Genomic DNA, 20,395 nt, shown 5'->3' on the forward strand with positions numbered 1-20,395 from the left:
ACACTATCCTGCCATGCTGGACTTTCATGTAACTCTACAAACCAACAATTCTACTCATAGATATCCACTCATATACCCCACAGAGAAAGTCTTACACATGTGCATCAAGAGAAACATACAAGAAAGTTTGTAGTTCCAAAAAAGAGGAACACAAAGGTTCATCAACTGGAACATGCATAAATAAACTACAACCTATTCATCAGCAGAGAAAATTAACATACACCACATGCAACAACATGGACAATAACATACCAAGTGAAAAAGCAAGTAGCACAAAACAATCTATCAGTTTTATAATCCTCCAAAACAAGCAAAACCAAACAACATACAGTATTGTTTAGGGATACATATGCCAGTCACAATACTACTTTAAAAAGGGCATGAGAATGTTTCTCTCTGGCAGGAAAGATAGGGGAAGGTGGACAGGGAACAAACCCACAGGCCGGCCAATGGATCTGACATTGCTCCAGTACTTATGTTGGTGGTGGGTTCATAGATGTTCACTCCATTATTAAGCTTCACAACTTACATTTGCTACACAGATTATTCTGTAGGTATCAAGTATTATAAGATAAAATATGTTTTCTAATATTTGCTTGAGGTTAAATTTTGAAGCATGCAGTAGCAGCCTGTGTAGAAAACACTTAACAAAAGTCTTGCTAGGAAGGAAGTCAAGAAAGAGGCTATGGCCAGAGGGGAATGTGAATGAGAGGTAGAGGGTGTTTTTTTTTTGTTGTTGTTATTATATGTTTTGTTTTTAATTATGAAATAATTCAAGCATAAAGAAAACACACATCATAATTCAGCCTCCAACCCATCCCCAGCTCTGTCAATCTTAATATTCTATCATATTTTCTTTAAAAAAAAAAAAAAAAAAGCATTGTAGATGCTGTTGAAACTCTCTGTGTCCCTCCCAAAAGAAAGGTAATTAATTATAGTTCATTTCGTTTTAACTAAGAGTTACTAAAGCATCCCTGGATGCTGAGGGGTACTCTCTAGGAGGCAGAAACAGGACCAAGCACTGCCCACTTATCTCCACACTATGCTACCAATTCACCTGCAGTGGGCATGTGCTTTCAGGAGTTTTTTGCTTGGTGTAGACAGTTCTATGTTCGTCTTGTTTCAGCACCCTCGTTTGAAGGACACAAAGAGCTCTAGGGTCATGGAACCAACTCTCACTAACTGACACAGATATCAGGATCCAACCCATGCCCACAGTATTACCCCAAGTCTCTAACTAGCTGGTGTAACCAATAATGGAAAGAAAAAAAGTAATATTCTGTTCTTCAACTTCAACAGAGAATAATAGTGAAAGAATGGTGATATTTTTCCTAAAATGGACTAACAAGTATCCTGAGTTGGGAGGTGACTTCCAATAGTAAACAATAAAATAACTGAGAAAATGGAGTGAAGAGGGAGGGGAGAGAGAGAGGTGGTCAACAGAAGAGAGCCAAATGGAATGTTAGCCAGGATTTGTAAAAAGGGGAAGCTTCATTTTGTTCCTAATCAGGAGTTACCAGGTAATTTCCTCCCTGTGACAAAATGCAATCTAACAATACTGCTGCAATCCCAGATAGAATACCACATAAATTAAACCACTCTCCTAAAGTCCACCAACAAAGACATTCAGTAACTTCTGTGGCTGTGCTATCTGATACCTGACCACAGGCAGGAGAAGTGAATTCAATTCAACAGGTCTAACTAAACCATCATAATGTTTACTGCTCATAAGAACATAGGCTATAAAAAGCCTAAACAGGGCTGGGCTCGGTGGCTCACGCCTGTAATCCCAGCACTTTGGGAGGCCGAGGTGGGCAGATCACCTGAGGTCGGGAGTTCGAGACCAGTCTGACCAACACAGAGAAACCCTGTCTCTACTAAAAATACAAAATTAGCCAGGTGTGGTGGCACATGCTTGTAATTTCAGCTACTGGGGAAGCTGAGGCAGGAGAATCACTTGAACTCGGGAGGCAGAGGTTGCAGTGAGCTGAGACCGCGCCATTGCACTCCAGCCTGGGCAACGAGAGCTTAACTCCGTCTCAAAAAAAAAAAGCCAAAATGGTACTGAAGACCATTCAATAAGACCCACTTCCACCCCTGTACCCTCGCAGAATTGCAAACTCAATCTAACTTTTCTCAGAAAATAAAAGAGCACTTCTCTAGTTAGTGCTTGGTTGCTAAAAAGGCAGTGGCTATCACACAGCTGAATTAGGTCTCATAATTACTGTCGGAATGTATAAAGTATGGTAGATTTTCAAGTATTAGAAAGTTATAGGAAGTTTCACCAAAAAAAAAAAAAAAAAAAAAAAACAAGTAGCCACTATGAATGCTCCCCAATGACCTAAAGGTACAGATTTCAAATAAAGTCTACAAAGTTAATTCTCCAACTTTACCACCCACACTGTAGAACCAGCAACCCTGTCTCTCACCTAAACTTCTGCAAAAACTTCACAACTGGTGTGGGCCACCCACAGTGACTCCCCTTTGGGTCTATGTCCCAGACACAAATCTGATTAGCAGCACACTGTCAAGGCTCCCTGTGGCTCAGTCTTGCGGGATCTGACACCTACCAACCCCCACCAGCCACAGCGGCTGGAATCATGCCCTACCTGTCAGCCAAGCAACCTCCATCCACTTAACTCCTCCTCATCTGTAAGACCACAGTTCACCTGGGCTGATCTCTGAGCCCTTCCTGACTGCTCCCCTTGATCAGATATCCCTATTGCAAACTCTTCTCAGGCCACACACCTCTCAAATGTAGTACTTGACCTTCTTTGGCTGATTATCCATTAATGTCTGTGTCCTCCATGTAGGCAACATCAGAAACATGCCTGTCTTGCTCATCATTTTATATAGAGCTGCCAAAGTATGACCTGACACATGGTAGATGCTCAATAATCATCTACTTAATTTTAAAAGAATATTTTACTGTGTATCAATTTAAACACAAATATTAACATAATTCAAGTGTGGGGATAAAAAAGATAAGCATGTATATCTAGTGTCCTAGAAGTAAATGAGTACCATCTACACATCCAAAATTTTAATTTCTGCTCAAAAAGGACGAATGGAACTTAATTCTCATTGCCTCCCAGACAACCTCTGACACTAAATTTCAGAGTACATTCCTAACACTACACTTCAAGGGCCAATTTCCATAAGCATTCGAATCCATTCGCCTTCCTTTATATTCACATAGAACATGTACACATATACAGAGATTTTAGGATTTCTGTTTCAGTTAGAAATGTGAAGTCTGTACTTGGTTATATTTGAAAAGTGTCCTTTGAAAAAGTATACTTGCATATTTCAACATATTTTATTTTATTTTATTTTTGAGACAGAGTCTTGCTCTGTTGCCAATACTGGAGGGCAGTGGCGCAATTTCAGCTCACCACAAACTCCACCTCCTGGATTCAAGCCATTCTCCTGCCTCAGCCTCCCGAGTAGCTGAGATTACAGGCGCCTGCCACCACGCCCAGCTAATTTTTGTATTTTTAGTAGAAACGGGATTTCTACAAAATAATTAAATCATGTTGGCCAGGCTGGTCTCAAACTCCTGACTTCAAATGATCCGCCTGCCTTGGCCTCCCAAAGTGCCGGGATTATAGGCATGAGCCACCCAGCCTGGCCAACATCATTTATTTCAAAAGTACCTTCTTTGAATTACTGTAGAACTTTTATTTAACAACTACAACATAATGTCCCAGTGCTGAAGTTGAAATTTGTTGTTCTTTGTAGCACCATAATTTCTAGCACTATAACTTGTATCTTGGCTCTCAAAAAAAAAAAAAAACTTTCACTGAATGAATGAATGAATGAATGAGTGGACGAATTAATGTGCACATAAGTAAATTAAAGGTAATAATTCCTAATAACTCTATCGTTACTGCAGTGAAACACACTCACACTGAAAAAATAATAAGAACATGGCATGCATTCATCCACTTCCACTTTTCTGAAGCTTTCAACCTTCTTTAAACAATCAAGCCTTAAACAATTATGGACTATCTCTCATCTTATCCCAATTCTACCAAAATTACTAAGGATTAAAGTGTAGAATTCCCTTACAAGTGGGACACTACAAATATACACCCCATATAAAAGAGAAATTGTTCAAAATGAGCCAGAAAAAAAATAATAAGATGTTAATAAAATCAGGGGAAAATTAGATGTCAGAAGAAAATTAATCTTGCAGTTAGAAGTAACTAGATTGAAGAATCACAGTGGCCATAAGAGAACAGAAAAGCATTCAATGGTTTGGGGCACTAGTGGACAATAATGTCCAAGAGGGCACATAACAAAGAACAATTATTCAAACAAGCATTAAAACTGACATCGTTTAATATTTCTTTTCAAACTTACAAATTGGGTTATGTATGAAATTGGATATTCAACCTGGAAATATTATTACCACCTGCTGACCAAAGCTTTGAGTTTCAGGTTGTAGGGTTGCAAAATATTTCCAATATAAATCCTTTACTTTTTGAAAAGTGAAGAAAAAGGTTGAGGAATTCATAGGTTCTTAACTGAAATCTTTTACATGAGTCTAGAATATCCTCTTTGTCATAAATTTTTTTTTTACTCTATGCCAAACACAGTCATTCATTAATAAATTCTTCCTAAGCCAATATCAACCATCATTTGAATTTTTGGCTTCACTATGGAAATTGGACACACATGCTAAGTTAAGATACTTGCAGGTCACAGAGAGAAAGACACTTTAATCTGAACTCAACAATATTTGGGGGAAGGGATGGTATACACATACACACACACGTGTATTTTTCTATTTGTGATGTACTTCTGGTCAGTTTCATTAAAAGGTATATCTGGCCACTTCACAATGTTTTTACAAATATTACATTAGTTTTTGCTAAGATCACGGTATCTCCGGAAAAGTTTTAAACGCATTTCTCAATATATAATATGGCAAAGATAACTATCATGTTTCCATTCCAGCTTTTGACCAAACAATGTGACACTGGTCATGGTGATGCCAGTGATGATAATAAAAATTATAATGATGAATTTTTGCAATCTTAAAATGTTTTAAATACAGCAGTATTCCTTTTTAAAAAATGTGAAAACCCCTCTTGAATTGTACTGGTGAGTTTCGATTTTGTTTAGTTTTGAGGTGCAGCCTTTAAGGTTCTACCACTTCCTCAATATGAAACAGCTACTTACCAGCAAACATTGCAAAAGAACCTAGATTTCCAGAATTTGGCTACATGAACAATTTTCTCCAAAGCAGCTTCATTTGGCTCAAGAAAGTTTCCATTGCTGAGTGATATGATAGGAAGAATTTTGGGAACTAGGGACACAAAACCTTCGATTTCCATCCCGACACTACCATTAAAAACATATACTTTTGGATGGAACTGGATTATAATCGGTAACACCCCCCAGTGAAACGCAAACTCAGTCAAGAAAATAAACGGCAACCAAGACAGGGGTTTTTGCCTGGAAATCATCCCATGTGTCTAGATCAGAGTTGACTCCACTGCAGAGCCAAGAAACTTCTCTTTCTGGGAGCTCTCTTTAATCTACCCTTTCCAGTTTCTTTCATCTGTGCTTGGTTCACAGTGATCCTGATATGCACGCTCAGTCTCACTACCTACTTGTCAAAATTCTACCATTCCTTCAAGGATTAGAATTGAGTTTTCCATGAACCCTTCATTATTAATTTCCCCATGAAAGAAATAAGTTTTCATTTCTCTAAACTCCCACATTATTGTGTCTTCCCAATGCTAGATGTTAATCACATTTTTACTTTTCTATTTTCTCCTGTTAGAAGAAGCTTGTCCAACCTACAGCCTAACACAAACTCGTGAACTTTCTTAAAACATGAGGTTTTTTTGCAAAAGTTTTTCAGCTCATCAACTATCGTTAGTGTATTTTATGTGTGGCCCAAGATGATTCTTCTTCTTCCAGTGTAGCCCAGGGAAGCCAAAAGATTGGACACCCCTGTGTTAGAATATATGCCCACTGAGAGAAGGTTCTCTCTTCCATAAAGCCCTCTATGTCCTCTAATTGCTAACATGGAGATATGAGAATAGCAGGTACTAAATATATATATATGTATATATACATTTATATATTTATATATGTATATATACATTTATATATTTATATATGTATATATACATTTATATATTTATATATGTATATATACATTTATATATTTATACATGTACATATACATTTATATATTTATATATGTACATATACATTTATATATTTATATATGTACATATACATTTATATATTTATATATGTACATATACATTTATATATTTATATATGTATATACATTTATATATTTATATATGTATATACATATTTATACATATGTGTATATATACATATATATATGATGATCCATCAATCAGAATTAGACTAGATAGATAAAAAGCTGACTAGCTAGATGCAAACAACATCCCATCTCCATTCCCAACATATTAAAACCCAAGGGGTCAAACTGAAGCTATGCTACCAGTCTCCAGATATAAATATAAATAAAGATACTTTTCTAACCATAATCATTCATTATCAATTTTTACTCATCTTAAGTGAATATAAAAGCAATTACTGACAAGGTATGCCAATTTGCATGTTTTTCATGGCTTGCTCCTCAGCATTTTACACACTGTATGAAAACTGGATTGTCCAGAGTTTCAATAACCTGCATAGATGCTAGGTCTTTTTGCACTTTACCAGTCCTGTAAACACCCCATACTTAAGTCTTCATATGGGAAATTTGAGATTAAAAACCTTCCATTTGGATGCCTTGCAATTCAGCTAAGTACCCCCCAAAAGAATGTTTAAATGAATGGAAGATTAAAGCAAAGCAGAACATTCTAAGGGGTATCCTGTAATGGGGCTTTGTCACCACCTTCTCTGTTTTTATTGAGCAAGTGGTCTTTTCCCAAGGAGCAGAAAGTTTATATGCCAACCATCAGTCCAGTTTAACTATTTGAAGTTTAAAATGTCAGAGAAAAAAGTTTGTAATGGAAATGCTGACAGGCCATGAAGTAAAAAGGCACCAGCAGGTGCTGCTGTAACCCAGGGTCATAATTCAATCAAGCTGGATTTTGACGTCATCTGTTACAGAAAAAAGCCAAATGGTTTATGAACAGCACCAGAACCCCCAAGATTAAATTACAGCCCTGATATTTAATCATGGGTCTTACTTTGTTATTTTTAATAACACAATACATTTTAACAGTTATTTGTCAACTGCCTTGGCCAAATTAGAACACGTGATGACAAGCGGGCTGGATTACAACGTCCATCTTTCACAATCTCAATTTTTAATAATTTTTTCAGAAATGGTAGATTATACACATTTTTCCCTTCTTAAGAAATATACAGTTGGTACCATCGAATTGAGTCCAAGCCTTAATTAAAAGCAGCATGAGGTCTTTGACCAGAGGGTCAGGACATGTGTATTTGTGTCCTATTACAGCCAATAACCAACTGCATGATTTGGGCAAAAGACTTTTAACCCTCCCGAACCTTGGCTCCTTACCTAAAAAATAGAGCATCTCTAAAGTCTCTTATAAATGTAAATTTCCATAAATTATTTACTTGAAAAACAATATTGTGTCATTACTTTGGGATTCCCTGAGGATTTGAATGCAAACTTTTTATAGCAGAAAAGTTGACGGATTTCGTATTTCAGCTAAAATTACTTGGATCAAAGAGACATTCTGGCACATGAGAATTTATAAACTAACATTTTTAGAGGCAATGTCAGCATCAGCAAGTGAAACAGGTTCTTTAAAAAGTAACGTACAAATACGGCTGCACAAATACTGCCGCACGTGTGAAGGGGTGTTTGCAAAACAAATCAATAAAGGCACATCCAACAATGGATTGCAGTTAATAAACTACATATAGTAATTACCACCAATGCCAGTCTAGAAAGTCATTCATTAAATGTTAATTGTCACACAAAAGTACAAAAGCATCCATTTGAACAATCAATCGTGTGGCTGCACCTTTAAATAAAATACTTTCTTACAGCCCTGAAATTCACCCACATAAACTGATTTTAAACACACCTGGGTATTTGATATGCTGATTAACTGGGCCTTTATTTATCTTTGAAATGAAAGTAAACATGACAACCTTTTCAACATTTTCACTATTCCTGCAAGTCTAATATAAATATATATATATATATTTACCTATATATAACTTATAACAAAGTGTTAATCTTCTCCAAAGATTAAATTATTATTTCTCTTATATCTCTCTCCTAAGTATTAAGAGAGATATGGATCAAAAGTATCCACATAAAACCCATGTGCATACCTTATTCCTAGTCAATTGGCTCACGAATGTACAAAATGGGTAGCTCACATATAAGCTAATAAACCTGGTGGTCAGTTGTGAAAATTTTACCCAGAGTAATAAGAAACCAGTAACAAAAATAACCTTTTAAAAAATCTGTAATGTAGTTTACATTTTCTAATACTTAGCACTATCTAATTAACTTGGAAGAACACCTGGCCATAAAAAATAGCTCATAAAATACAAAAAAAAATAATAATAAAGAAAGGGCAGATTTTTCTGTTCCTACTTAGCTTCATTTTCATGCTATATCTGTATAAAATCTGACTTATTCAACATACATATAGATTCTAAAGGTTTGGCCAAGAACATTTTGGTTTAAGACTTGTAAACTGAAGAACATTTCAAAACACACCATGTTCCTTATTAGGCAACTTAAGATCTGTTATCTTGGCTTATGGGAACAGATCTAAATAGCATCATAATACTAAACGTTGAAAATCACAGGCCTGGGGCCACCAGGACTCAACTCTATGACTTGGACGAGGTTGCAAACTTCCAATATAAAATGTAGTTTACCATTAGGAGTAAATGTTTGATCTTTAAAGCTTACAAAATTACTTTGTTTATCATAGCAGATGAAAGCAAAAAGGAATAATTTTAAGCTCAAAACAAAACTGTTTATATGACAGTCTTTACTGCTCCATGATTCTAAGCATTTAAGACAGATTCGAGCAATTAACAGCATAAACTTTCATTACATAGTTCTATTATATATGTTTATGTGACTTGGCTGTTCATCTGTTATTTAAGTGATTTCCTCATTACAATAGTAGGGTAAGGATAATTTGCTGATGCTGTCAAAAATGTTAAGCATTTCAGTTTCAACAGTTCTTGGATCCCCACGCTTGTTTAATGCATTTTATTTACTTAAGTCAGTGTCAAATAGAGTACTGCTTCTGCCTTCTGAATTTAGAAAATGTAACATTTTAAGCACATGTCTGGTAACAGACATATCAAACCTTCAAAACTGCTTATTTTAGTGATGCAGATAGAATTGAGGGTATTGTTCTTGAATATTAAGTTTCAAAGATCTAACAACGAACTGCAAAACTTTTTTATATTTAAAGACAGGAGATCCTTATTTTTTTACATATTAATACATCAGGCTTGGTTACCTCAAATTCTGAATCGATTAGCTACATAAAAACATGTTTTCATTGGCATCCATGTAGACTATCAACTTACAACAGAATGAAAGCACAACTTTTAAAATATCTACTGTATTTTCTTAGTAAAACTAATAAACATATGAGAAAGACATATTTAGTCACATTGAAATCTGTCATAAATTGGAAGGGTAGTTTATTTGGATACAAAGGCGGGAAAAATAATGGATATGGTTGACATCATTACAACATTAGACACATTTTTAAAAATGCTATCTACCCTAAAGATCACAGATAGCATTTCGTGCGAAGCCTCAATATCACATTGTTTGCCTATATAATCTTGAAAAAATGAGCTGTCTGATGTGTGTGTGTGTGTGTGTGTGTGTGTGTGTGTGTGTGTATAGAACTCAGGACTTTGAGCTAGACAAACCTGAGGTTAAAACCTAATTTCATTATTGGCTGCCTTAAGATTCAGTTGTTTAACATCTGTCTCTGTTTCCTCAGCTATGAATACAGGATAGTAGTAATCCTTGCATCTCACTAGGTTCTTGTTAGGATTTAAAAAATACAACAGGTATAAGGTACACAGCACACCTCTCTAACACACTGAGAAGCACTGTGACATGCTCACCCACACTATTATTTTACCCAACATCATGCAAAACAGTCACAGGGAAGACCAGGCAAAAGAGAATGATCAATAATCCAAAATTCAGCTCCAAACCTAAAAAAGTTTTCAGAAGGCACATGCATATACAGAAGCATTTACGTGCACAAATATCAGCACACTAATCCTCAAGCCCCATTACACAGTACAAAGGACAGAAAGACAGCAGTGAGACCAAGGTTATTTCCAATAAAGGATTTGCAGGGCCACAGAGAATTAGCAAATAAAAACTTGTTTTTTAAAATAACAAATAACAAAGCACAGTTTGGAACTCCTTATCTTGGGCCTCAGTTTTCTTTGCCTGTATAATGAAGCCACTGGGCAACATTTCTAATGGGTTTCTATACCCAAAATTCTGTGATTCTAACATAATGGGTTTAACGCCACTGTACTTCTTTTAACCTGTTAAATTACTCTGCCCTTTACAAAAAGCCACAGAACCCTTATGAATTATACCATTTACGATTTTAAGGGTGTTTTCACTCACTTATACACACACACACAATATTAAGCAGCTCTCCTCAACAAATATCTTTAAGGGGAAACCAATTTTTTTTTCATGCCATCACTATGAACTCAAAACTAATTCAGGATGTGACCACGTTAATTTTCTGTATCATACAAAACTATCCACCGGACTGATTTTTTTCCGCCTCAATGAATTCACTAAATTGGCATATTATGTTGGTGTCATGTGGATATAGGTTAGCTAACTTAGGTAAATTTCAGGCAATACTTTCCTCTTCCAAAAATGACCCACAACAAAGATGTGGTGTGTTTTAATGCTGCTCTTAATTGTTCAAACACTCGTTCATTTGACAATCTTTTAACAATACCTGAACACCTCAGTAAAACTAAACAGTCACAGGGGGAAAAGCTCAACTTTTAAACTAAGGGAGAAAGATGTAGTACCTGTCATAGACCAGCAGTAAATACATGTAACAGATGTGACCAGACCTGATCTAACAAGTTCTTTAGAATATATCATTTTAGTGGCCCAACTTTAAAACGACTTTTTAAAAAGATGTCAAAGCTAGGATGTTTATCTTTTCCTCACAAGAGTCAAAAGTAACCAAATAAACTGTCCTTCTGCTATATCAGAAAATTAAGTCCATACTCATCAATAAATTATAGACTCTTCAGATGATTTTCTTTTTTTGGTAACTTAGGCATCCTACTTTTCAATGAGAATAATTTTCCAATCATCCAGGCATGTGGATGCTTTTAGTTTGTTTTAAGATCAATGATATAACGGATATTAAATCCCTTTGTTTAAGTTACCATATAGGTTATAACTATTTCTTAAAAATAATTCCAGAGCCCACCAATTTTCCCTGTTAAGGTCATCGAAGCTCTGAACCATCATGGCTGAATTGTTTTAGTGCTTTCTGCTGAACACCTGCAAACATCAAACAAAAACTGCTAGTCCTTTCCTGGGTTGACAAAAGCCTTTCATGTGAAAAATGCTCCCTGGGAATGTCAGGCTGTAGCTCAGGTTACATTCCATTCTCCCTAGCAGCCTCACCATTTCTTAAGGTGGTAGGAAAAACCATGTTTGTGAAATGAAAGATTAAAGGGAATATGGCCACACTTTATTTTTATTCTCACATTGCAAATCACTATGGAGCATCCTATATTAATGGAATCAAAAGCTATTGGGAACTTTAAGCATGGATTATTACCATGCCTCACTTTGAAAAACCATAGCTGATTTTTCAAATAGGAACAGTCTACTTATAGTTTAGATCTTTCCTAAATCCAAGTTTCAAAGCAATCCATGAAAGGGACATCTGAGTCCACTCAAGACAATGGATATTAACTTGAAGTAAATTTAGAAAATTATTTCTCTCTCCAAAGTTTCCTAGTTGATCCTTCCAATTAAAGGGCAAAATGCAGTATTCATGATTTTTAAAATGTATTACGCTTTTTAAAAGATTTAACTCTTTTAAGTGGAAATACAACCCGTTTTCTTAACTAACAGCCCTGTGTTCAAATATTATCTTGACAGAGGAAAACTGAACACTCCAATCTGTACCCTACATATTATAATCACCATCATACTACATGAAATGAATACCCTGCATTCTCATTCAGGCTGCTAGAATAAAAGGACCATTACACTTTTTACCCTTACAAGTAAACATTTGGTCCTGAAAACACCATTTCTGGTACAACGTAACTTAAAGTTCCACACCTTCAAAATAATCACTGTGTATGCATTAGAAGCAGTGTAACATGACTTATTAAGAGTGAAGTCTCTCTCCAGGTTTGCATGCATGAACATATGTGTGTATGTGTATGTGTGTGTGTTATTGTCTTCAGAACTGTGTAAGTGTTGATATATCATCACTTACCAAAATGCATTAATACATATTCAACTTATTAAGCCTGTACTCTCTATAAACATTTAAACATCATATCAAGAACTTTATTTAAATGTGAACATAGAAAATGGATCAGACATACAGTTGTCTTTTTAAATGTAACACAATCTCATATTTCTAAACACCTTACTTTATTAAATATCTAATGTAATATACTTAAGTTATTCTAAATGCATATTTTCACAACATTGCAAACTAGTTTTTTAGCATTGACTTTAAAAGTAGTCTATCTCTGTATCTGTCTGACATAAGCTACTTTTAGATTGAAACTGAATACACATTTTTAAGTTAAGTCATAAAAAAATTACTGTCAAAAACAGTTAGTTTTGATCTTGTCTAACATGAAAAATTAATTTGCCCACAAAAGATACTTGTCCTTACCTTTACATCAAACATGCATATTAACATTTTCCATCTTAAAAGTTGCATAGAAGATACCATACAGAAATTTAAAGATATAATACTAATATAAAAACTATCCCAAATCCCTAAGTGGAAAACATAACCAGGTCCAGGATAGTAAAACACAAACATATTGTCTGTCAATGGTCCTTTTAATCAATGTGCACCAGAAAACTAAAATAAAAATACAAGAAGCATCTCACATTTTTTAAAACAAGTTATCGAGACACAAATTCCCTAAACTTAGGCAGGCAATAGAAGGAGAAGGAACTTATTTGGAAATGAGCAACTTTTAAAGCCATTAGTTTTATAAAAATATACCAATTACACAAATCACATAAGTGAACAAACTTCTTTCATTGCTATAGCACCAAATGAATATTAAAAGATGTTAAATTATATTCATAGTTGACAGACAATTCCACTGGCATCTCACAGCTAAAAGATGTCAACATTTACCAGTCTGACTTAAGAATAGTACTCAGCCTAATGTACTGTTATATACCATTGCCAGAACTCCTAAAATACTGCAGCTGTTTAACAAGCATAAATGGACTTAAGCCACGGACTTAAAGGATAGCAAGCAACAATGTATAACTTTTTCTTATTTGAAATTCATTGGATTACAAAAATACATTTTAAATGAATATTTTCACTCTGCACTTTTAATAAGAGATATTCGAATAGCCCTGTAATAAACCCCTCCTTAGATGCCAGATAATCACTGTGCACACAGATTCCTTTGTGAATAGTGCTAGCATCTTTTTTAAGCATCACCCAAAGATCTTTCATTTATAAAACGTAAAAGTCCTTCCAGATTTGCAACTTTAAATACAGTAAAAATTCATTGCAGAAGTAAATCGTTAGGGAAAAAAAAACAGCTAAAGCATCAAAAAGGGTATTTGAAATATAAATGAATTCATATTTAGCCCCTAAGATTAGCAAGAGGCTATTTACAGCTATGGTTTACTACATAGCATTCATTTGCAGAATTAAGTGTTCATTTCTTTAAAAGGGTTAATTGTATACAGTACCTAATAAATGATATTATTTACAAGGGATTTTCCCATTTTACGAATGTTAGAGACTTTTTCCCCTTATTTTCAAATAGAAAACATTAATTTATTCCCCATGTTAACACTGGTCTTATCTTCATGTGTTTGATTACAACTGTATTAGAAATTTGCTCTTAAATTAAGTGATGGAATTTTGAGAGAGTTTCCTTGACTTAAAAAAAAAGACCTAATTTTAATCGCACAAGATAACATTTTGTGTAAGTTATACCACTGATGGGTAATGCAATAACCATATGATTACAGGCTAAAATTCAATGACTTTTTCAGAACTCTTCAACAGAGCCAAAAACATACAATTGAGTAAATAAACAGCCCAGAACATTTAACTTAACACTAAGAAAAGAATTTACATACTTGAGCCAGTAAAATGTCCACTTGCCAAAGAAGTTGGTCCATTTTTCCCACTGCTCACAGGAGGTGAAAACATCTAAAAGAAACAAAGAAATATTACAGTTGAAAAGAAGACACTTGTGCCTTCAGAGCTCCTCAAAGATCTTTCATATTGTTACCAAACAGCTTAGAGTTTATGCTAAGGGTTTATTTAGTAAAATACATCACCATCCAACTTAAAACTAAAAGAGAAACAACATTACAGATCCCACCCCAGCCCCCATTATCACTCTGTTCTTTCTTTTTCCTCAGGTTCATTAGATGGCCAAGCAGTACTACTGCTACATTTGGAACAAACACAGTCCCCATAATGTTATCAAGATTCAGGTTGGAGGCCAGCAGCCTCTCTAGAAAAACACTAGTTTCACCAAGGAGAAGAAAAAAGTTGTTTTGTTTTATATTGAAAACCTTGGCCATAAACGTGGCAATGTCCATTTCCATCTCGTATAGGATTTGCCTGTCATATGTGAACCCAAATAAAATAAAAGTGCCACCTGCACTAAATTCTCATTTCGTCTCTAACAGGAGAGCAATTTGAAGCAAGACTCTCTCTCTCTCTCACTCTCACTCTCTCTTTCACTCCCTCTCTCTCCAGCATTTATTTCGACCCTAATTGGTTTCCCTCTTCTTCGACGTATCTAGTGGATAATGCACACCTTCCCTGAGTCAGAGCCTGCAAAAAGCAAAGGAACGAAGGGAGAAAGTGCAACAAGCAGAAAGGGGGCTGCAAAGCTGCCTGCCTAGGGCTACGTTTCCTGGCAAAACTTCCGAAAGCCATTTCTCCAAAAGAAGGTCTAGAAGAGGAGGAGGAGGAGGAGAAGGAGGAGGAGGAGGAGCAGCAGCAGCAGCAGCAGCAGCAGCAGCAGCAGCAGCAGCATGAAAGAGCCCCACTTGGAAGGCGGTTTGGATTTTATTTGTGTGTTTTGTGGATTCTTTTTATTTTGCTTTACAAATGCATCTTACACCAAACTCATCTGGCATTAAAAATGAATTCATTCTCCTGACATGTCTGGGACTTGGTTTAGGAAAGGGAAGCAAAGGGATGGAGAAGGACCAAGTACAGCCGTAAAACTCCACAAGTGTGTCAAGTTCCGCTTTGTGCTGATCCTACGACTACGAAATTTACCAAAACAGTCCAAAAGGTTCTAAAGAATGTATGCTCAGCATATCCATACTAGTTTTAAGAATCCTAGGAAAAGATGTAACTAGGAGGTAAGATGTAAGGAACAGGTCCTACCAATCCAAAGCATCATTAGCTTAAAACTTTAAAGAGACAACTGGGTCTCCTATTTTCTATTTTCCATTTCCAAAAACAATAAATAAAACGAAGAGTAGTGTGCAAAGTATTAGTAGTCTCAGTGTTAAGACATGGCCAAGTTTTAGGGGTGGTTTAGTTTTAGGGGTGTCTATTTTTGCTTTCCACTGGGGTGAGATTCCATTATTTGGGGTAATCAGTGGGTAGGTAATTGAAGGCCAGTAATAAAACTCAAAAAAAAAAAAAGCCTGAATCTTCCATCACACCACAAAATTATAGTTAAAAACTTGTCAAAAAGACCTTCATATTTACCAAGGATTCAGCCAATTAAAAATTATTACTGTCCTTTAGATTCCTACTGGTTTCTAGCTGAAGTGTTTGGGTTTTTGTTTTGTTTTTTTCACAGCTGTTGTTAGTTTCCACCGTTCTTTCTTACCGCACTGAAATCCAGTAAATCACTCAGCTCTTTGTCCGTCCCTAAGGCAGCCATTCGCTGTTGGTGATGCATTTTAGCAAAATCACACAAACCTAGAAACATGGAAATAACCGCAATCAGAAAATCCAGTCCCAATCCTTGGAGAAAACACAATCGGATTTTTGGAGACTGGGGGGTTGGGGGTGGGGACGTGGGGGCGGGTGGGATTAAGGTGGAAAGGAGGAAGGGATGGGAGACTTGTTGTTGGGTTGGGTTTGGTTTTGTTTTTTTAAGATGGAATAGGCAGCAATAGCAAAAAAAAAAAAAAAAAAAAAAAAAGCGATATTGTATTTCCAAAGAGACGATCAAACTGGTAACATCCACTATAAAACCAAATCAGGGAAAGAAAAAAAAAAAAAAGCCGCTCTTCAGCGCATCATTTTATGCAACAGGAGGTAGAGCGAGAAATGAATGGATCACAGAGAAAAGAGAAACTACTGAGAACGATCCGATCTCAACTTTCCCCCCACCCTGCACCCCACCCCCCTCGCACACTCACACTCGCACACGCACACACTCGCACACACCACTCCCCTCCGCTTTTCAAAGTAGCTATCAAGAAATTAAAGATGAGCGTCTCTGGAGTGAAAACACGTCCAAAGGGGGAGGGGTGGGGTGACAGGGTTGGGGGGAGCGAAGTGGAGGGTCGGGTCCTCTAATTGTCCAGCACCCTAATTTGTGAAAGAAAGGGGTTATAAAAATTGAAGTCAGGCCCCTGGCAAAGTCCTCGGTCCCTCCGAGGGGGCATCAAGGGGAGGGGCGGGGGGGCTGGCGGCGAGGGGGAGGGAAGCGGCGGGAGGGGAAGGGGTGTCTCTTCTGGGAGCGCCGGGCGCCGGGAACCCGCGGCGCGGGAGGCGCGGAGCCGCGTGCGGGGCCGCCGAGCCCGAGCCCCGCGCCGCCGGGCGCCTCCGCCCCGCCGAGCCCCGCCGGCGCCGGTACCTACCGCCCGCGCGCGAGAAGGGGCTCTCCGTGCACCGCCGGCGCCGAGGCGGCGTTCATGTCTAACCGCCGCCGCCACCGCCGCCGCCTGCTCCTGCGCCCGCTCCCGCGCCTGCTGCCTCCCCGCCGCCGCCGCCACTACAGATCCGCAGACACACAGCCAAGATCCCTGACTCTTAACACCAACTCTCTTCTCCGGGGAGGGGAGGGGACGGAGGGAAGGGGGGAGGGGGAAACACGCCGAGGCGCACGGAATTGCAAGTTCAGCAAAGAAATGGGTGGGGGGGCTCCGGCGGGGAGACGCGACTTGCTCCGGGTCGGGCAGGCTAGGATGCATCCCCCTCGCACCCACCCCGAGGGGAAAAAAAAAAATCTCAACACCTCCCCCGCCTCGCCAAAAAATACAAACGAAAATTCATCGAGCACCTCATTTTTCCTCAGATCGTCAGTTACAATCTGAAGCCTGAACAGTTCAGTTTTTGCCCGTTGCATCCCTCGGAGGCACTTTGAAATTTATTCGAGTTTACATCCCCTCACTTCTTTCTCTTACTCTCGTTCCCTCTCACTCACACATCCACACACGGCAAAGCAAGTTTATACTAGGCTGCAAATACACGTGATGCAAAAAGACTTTGCCAAAAGGAACAATATTTTTCTTTTTCGTCTATAAATCAAGCCACATTTTCCTGGGGAGATTTTCGTTTCGGTAGTTTTGCGTTGGGGGCGAAATCTGAATTGCATACTTTCTTTCCCCTCCCTTTTAAGTCACAGAATAGTATAACTGCAAACTTCGAAAAAAAAAAAAAAGGGCAATTTTTGGGGGTGGATGTTGTTTTGTTTTTGCACTTGAGTTCCTAGGCACGCTAAGTCCCTGTTCGCCAGCACTGTAAGTTTTTAATTCAACATTTACCATTATAGGCCCTGCATGCTCTTAAAACATACTTTTTCACATCACTTTTTAGGATAAAATTTAAGCTTCATAATTCTATCGTTTCGTAATAACAAGCGTGCTTTATCCGGTATATGCAACATAAGCTATTTTAACGTGTGTTTGAAAAAAAAACACACATTCTACAAACCCTGGTATTGCTAGATGTGCGAGTACATACACAAAATGCATGCACACACTTTTTCTCATTGGCAATTATTTAATAGGTTGTCCCTTTTGTTTTAATAAAACATCGGGATCGACATTTTAAAAATTAAATTCAATTACAAACAGTTTACTCTGACGGCAAATTGAAACGTTACCTTAAATGGCCACAAATATTCTCACAATATTCCAAGGAAAGAGACTTTAAAAAGAGAGACAAAAATCTTCTGCAAGTACTTAGTATCTCACATGTGTATCCCCAAAAAGTATTTTAACTGGTACTCAGTCCTGCTCCAGGGATATCCACAGATTACAAGATTATGCACCTGGCTCTGGTTTTTGCATTTTCCACCATAAAACTGCAACAAAATTCCCTCCCCCAAAAAAGAAATCATTAAAAAAAAAATCCAACAACTTTTTCTTATTGTTTATAAAAAAAAATCAACACAGGATAGTTATAATTTTTCCTCAAACAATTCTTGTTGGTGATTTTTTTTCTTCTCTCATAAAGTCTTAAACTTGTTCCAAGTTTAGAGGTGTCTCATCATCATCATCCTCCTCCTCATCATCATCACCATGGACTCCCCCGTGGAGTCACATTGATAATAATAGGTTTCCCTGAAAGATACATTGTAATCCATTCACATCCGGGAACTGCGGGCTTATAAAGAGAAGGAGCTGCGGCCGCGGCTGCTCCTCCAGACAATGACTGGGAAGGGGCGGGGCAGGAGCGGGCGACCATAGAGTGGTAAACAGAGCGCCTAGAGAGGCGGCCAAGATGGCGGTGCTGGTCGACCACGCCTCCTCCGGGAGCGGAGGCGGGTGGCTGTTCTCGGGTAGGCGTCGCGCGTGGGGCGGCACTGTGGGAGTTCCCGAGGCCGAGGTCGTTCGCAGGCTCCATTTCCCTGCGCTCTTATTCGTGTTGCCGCTTCTTGGCCGTCCTTGCTCTTTGACACAAAAGTGTAGTTTCGGCACAAATTTACAAATTAAACTCCACAGACTTCCGCAGGGAAGTGAGATACCCCCAGGTCTCCCTGAGGAAGGCTCGGGAAAGACTGGGCCGGCCTCACTCACAGCAAGCCCGACCCTGGGTTCTCCCACTGTGTGGAGCCAGATTTCTCAGCGAGCCTTGGGCGGCGTGGGAAAAGGCCTCTGGGCCAAGTTGGTCCTAGGCTGGAAGAGGGATGTGGGTCCTCTCCTCCAACTCCCCCACCCTATCTTCTTATAGATCGCTGGAAGTGTGTGAACTTTCCAAGTCCAAAAAGTCTTCACTTGGCGAAGACCTTCATCTATTGCTTTGTAGACTCAAATGTAGTTTGTGCTATAAGCCACGACTGACTCAACCCATTTCTGGCCAAGCAGTTACCTTCTCTAGCCTGTTTTCTGGTCTGTGTAAAGCAAATAACGCCCACTTTACGAATTTTATAGTGGATACAGATAAAGATGAAGCCACCACGAAAGAAATAATTCCTTTTCATCTCTTAATTCCTTGCTAAATCAACTGATACCGCTAACCTAGCCAATGGAATTTTAAATGGAAATTTCCCTACTCCAAAACAATAGCTTTTAGTCCTTGCAACAGAAAAGCAAGTAATAATAATGACAGATAACACATATGTGTTTACTATATGCTAAACAGTGTTCCTATAACTTCACAAATACTGGCTACTTTAAGCCTAAGAATAACCCTATGGAGTATGTATTACTACTGTAATTTGTATATTGGGCAACAGAAGCAAGTAAAATTGAGTAGCTTGACCCAAGGAAGAAGTTTTGTAAGTGGTACAAACTTAACTAAGTCACACAACTATATTGAGTGACAGAGCCCACCTTTGAAACCAGACAGTCTGTGATAACAGTCCACATTCAACCATATTCCTATATACCATCTGGCAGTGGAAACATCCTAATCTCCATTTGCTGATAAAAGTTTGTGGCAGTAACAGAGTTCAGATCAATTTCGGCGATCTTTTACTTACATGTAAGTTTTTACAGAACAAGAATTAAGGCATTTATTGGTTGTTTCCTGTACATTCACACATGGTGAAGATTCCTGTCTTCCATCCCCATTCGGTGTTCTCATCTCAAAATAATATCTTACATTTAGACATTACTTTTTGCTGCATTATCACAAGCATCATCCCCAATTCTCAGAGTTAACCCCTACAGGTTCTGCTTAGATGATGTAATGAAAAGATCACAAACGTTGGGTTAGGAGAAATTCCACTGGCTCTACCTCTAGTC

At 37.9% G+C, this 20,395-nt stretch overlaps 1 protein-coding gene across 33 annotated transcripts in view; it reads right to left on the minus strand.

Moving 5' to 3' along the window:
* Window positions 1-20,395, minus strand: part of TCF4 (transcription factor 4) — a 412,803-nt gene that overhangs the window by 347,124 nt on the left and 45,284 nt on the right. For 6 of the 33 annotated variants that reach the window (XM_055102437.2, XM_055102434.2, XM_055102438.2 and 3 more), the window contains exons 3-4: window positions 16,081-16,172; window positions 14,354-14,426 (exon numbers count right to left, since the gene is read on the minus strand). In XM_055102437.2, coding sequence (XP_054958412.1) covers window positions 14,354-14,426; window positions 16,081-16,172 — 165 coding nt within the window. Of the gene's footprint in view, window positions 1-14,353; window positions 14,427-14,883; window positions 15,909-16,080; window positions 16,173-17,062; window positions 18,887-20,395 lie in introns of those variants that run through there. The other 27 variants (XM_063597326.1, XM_057300408.2, XM_057300409.2 and 24 more) reach the window with 17 other exon arrangements.

The sequence above is a fragment of the Pan paniscus genome, chromosome 17 (genome assembly GCF_029289425.2).
Source record: "Pan paniscus chromosome 17, NHGRI_mPanPan1-v2.0_pri, whole genome shotgun sequence".
NCBI lineage: Eukaryota > Metazoa > Chordata > Mammalia > Primates > Hominidae > Pan > Pan paniscus.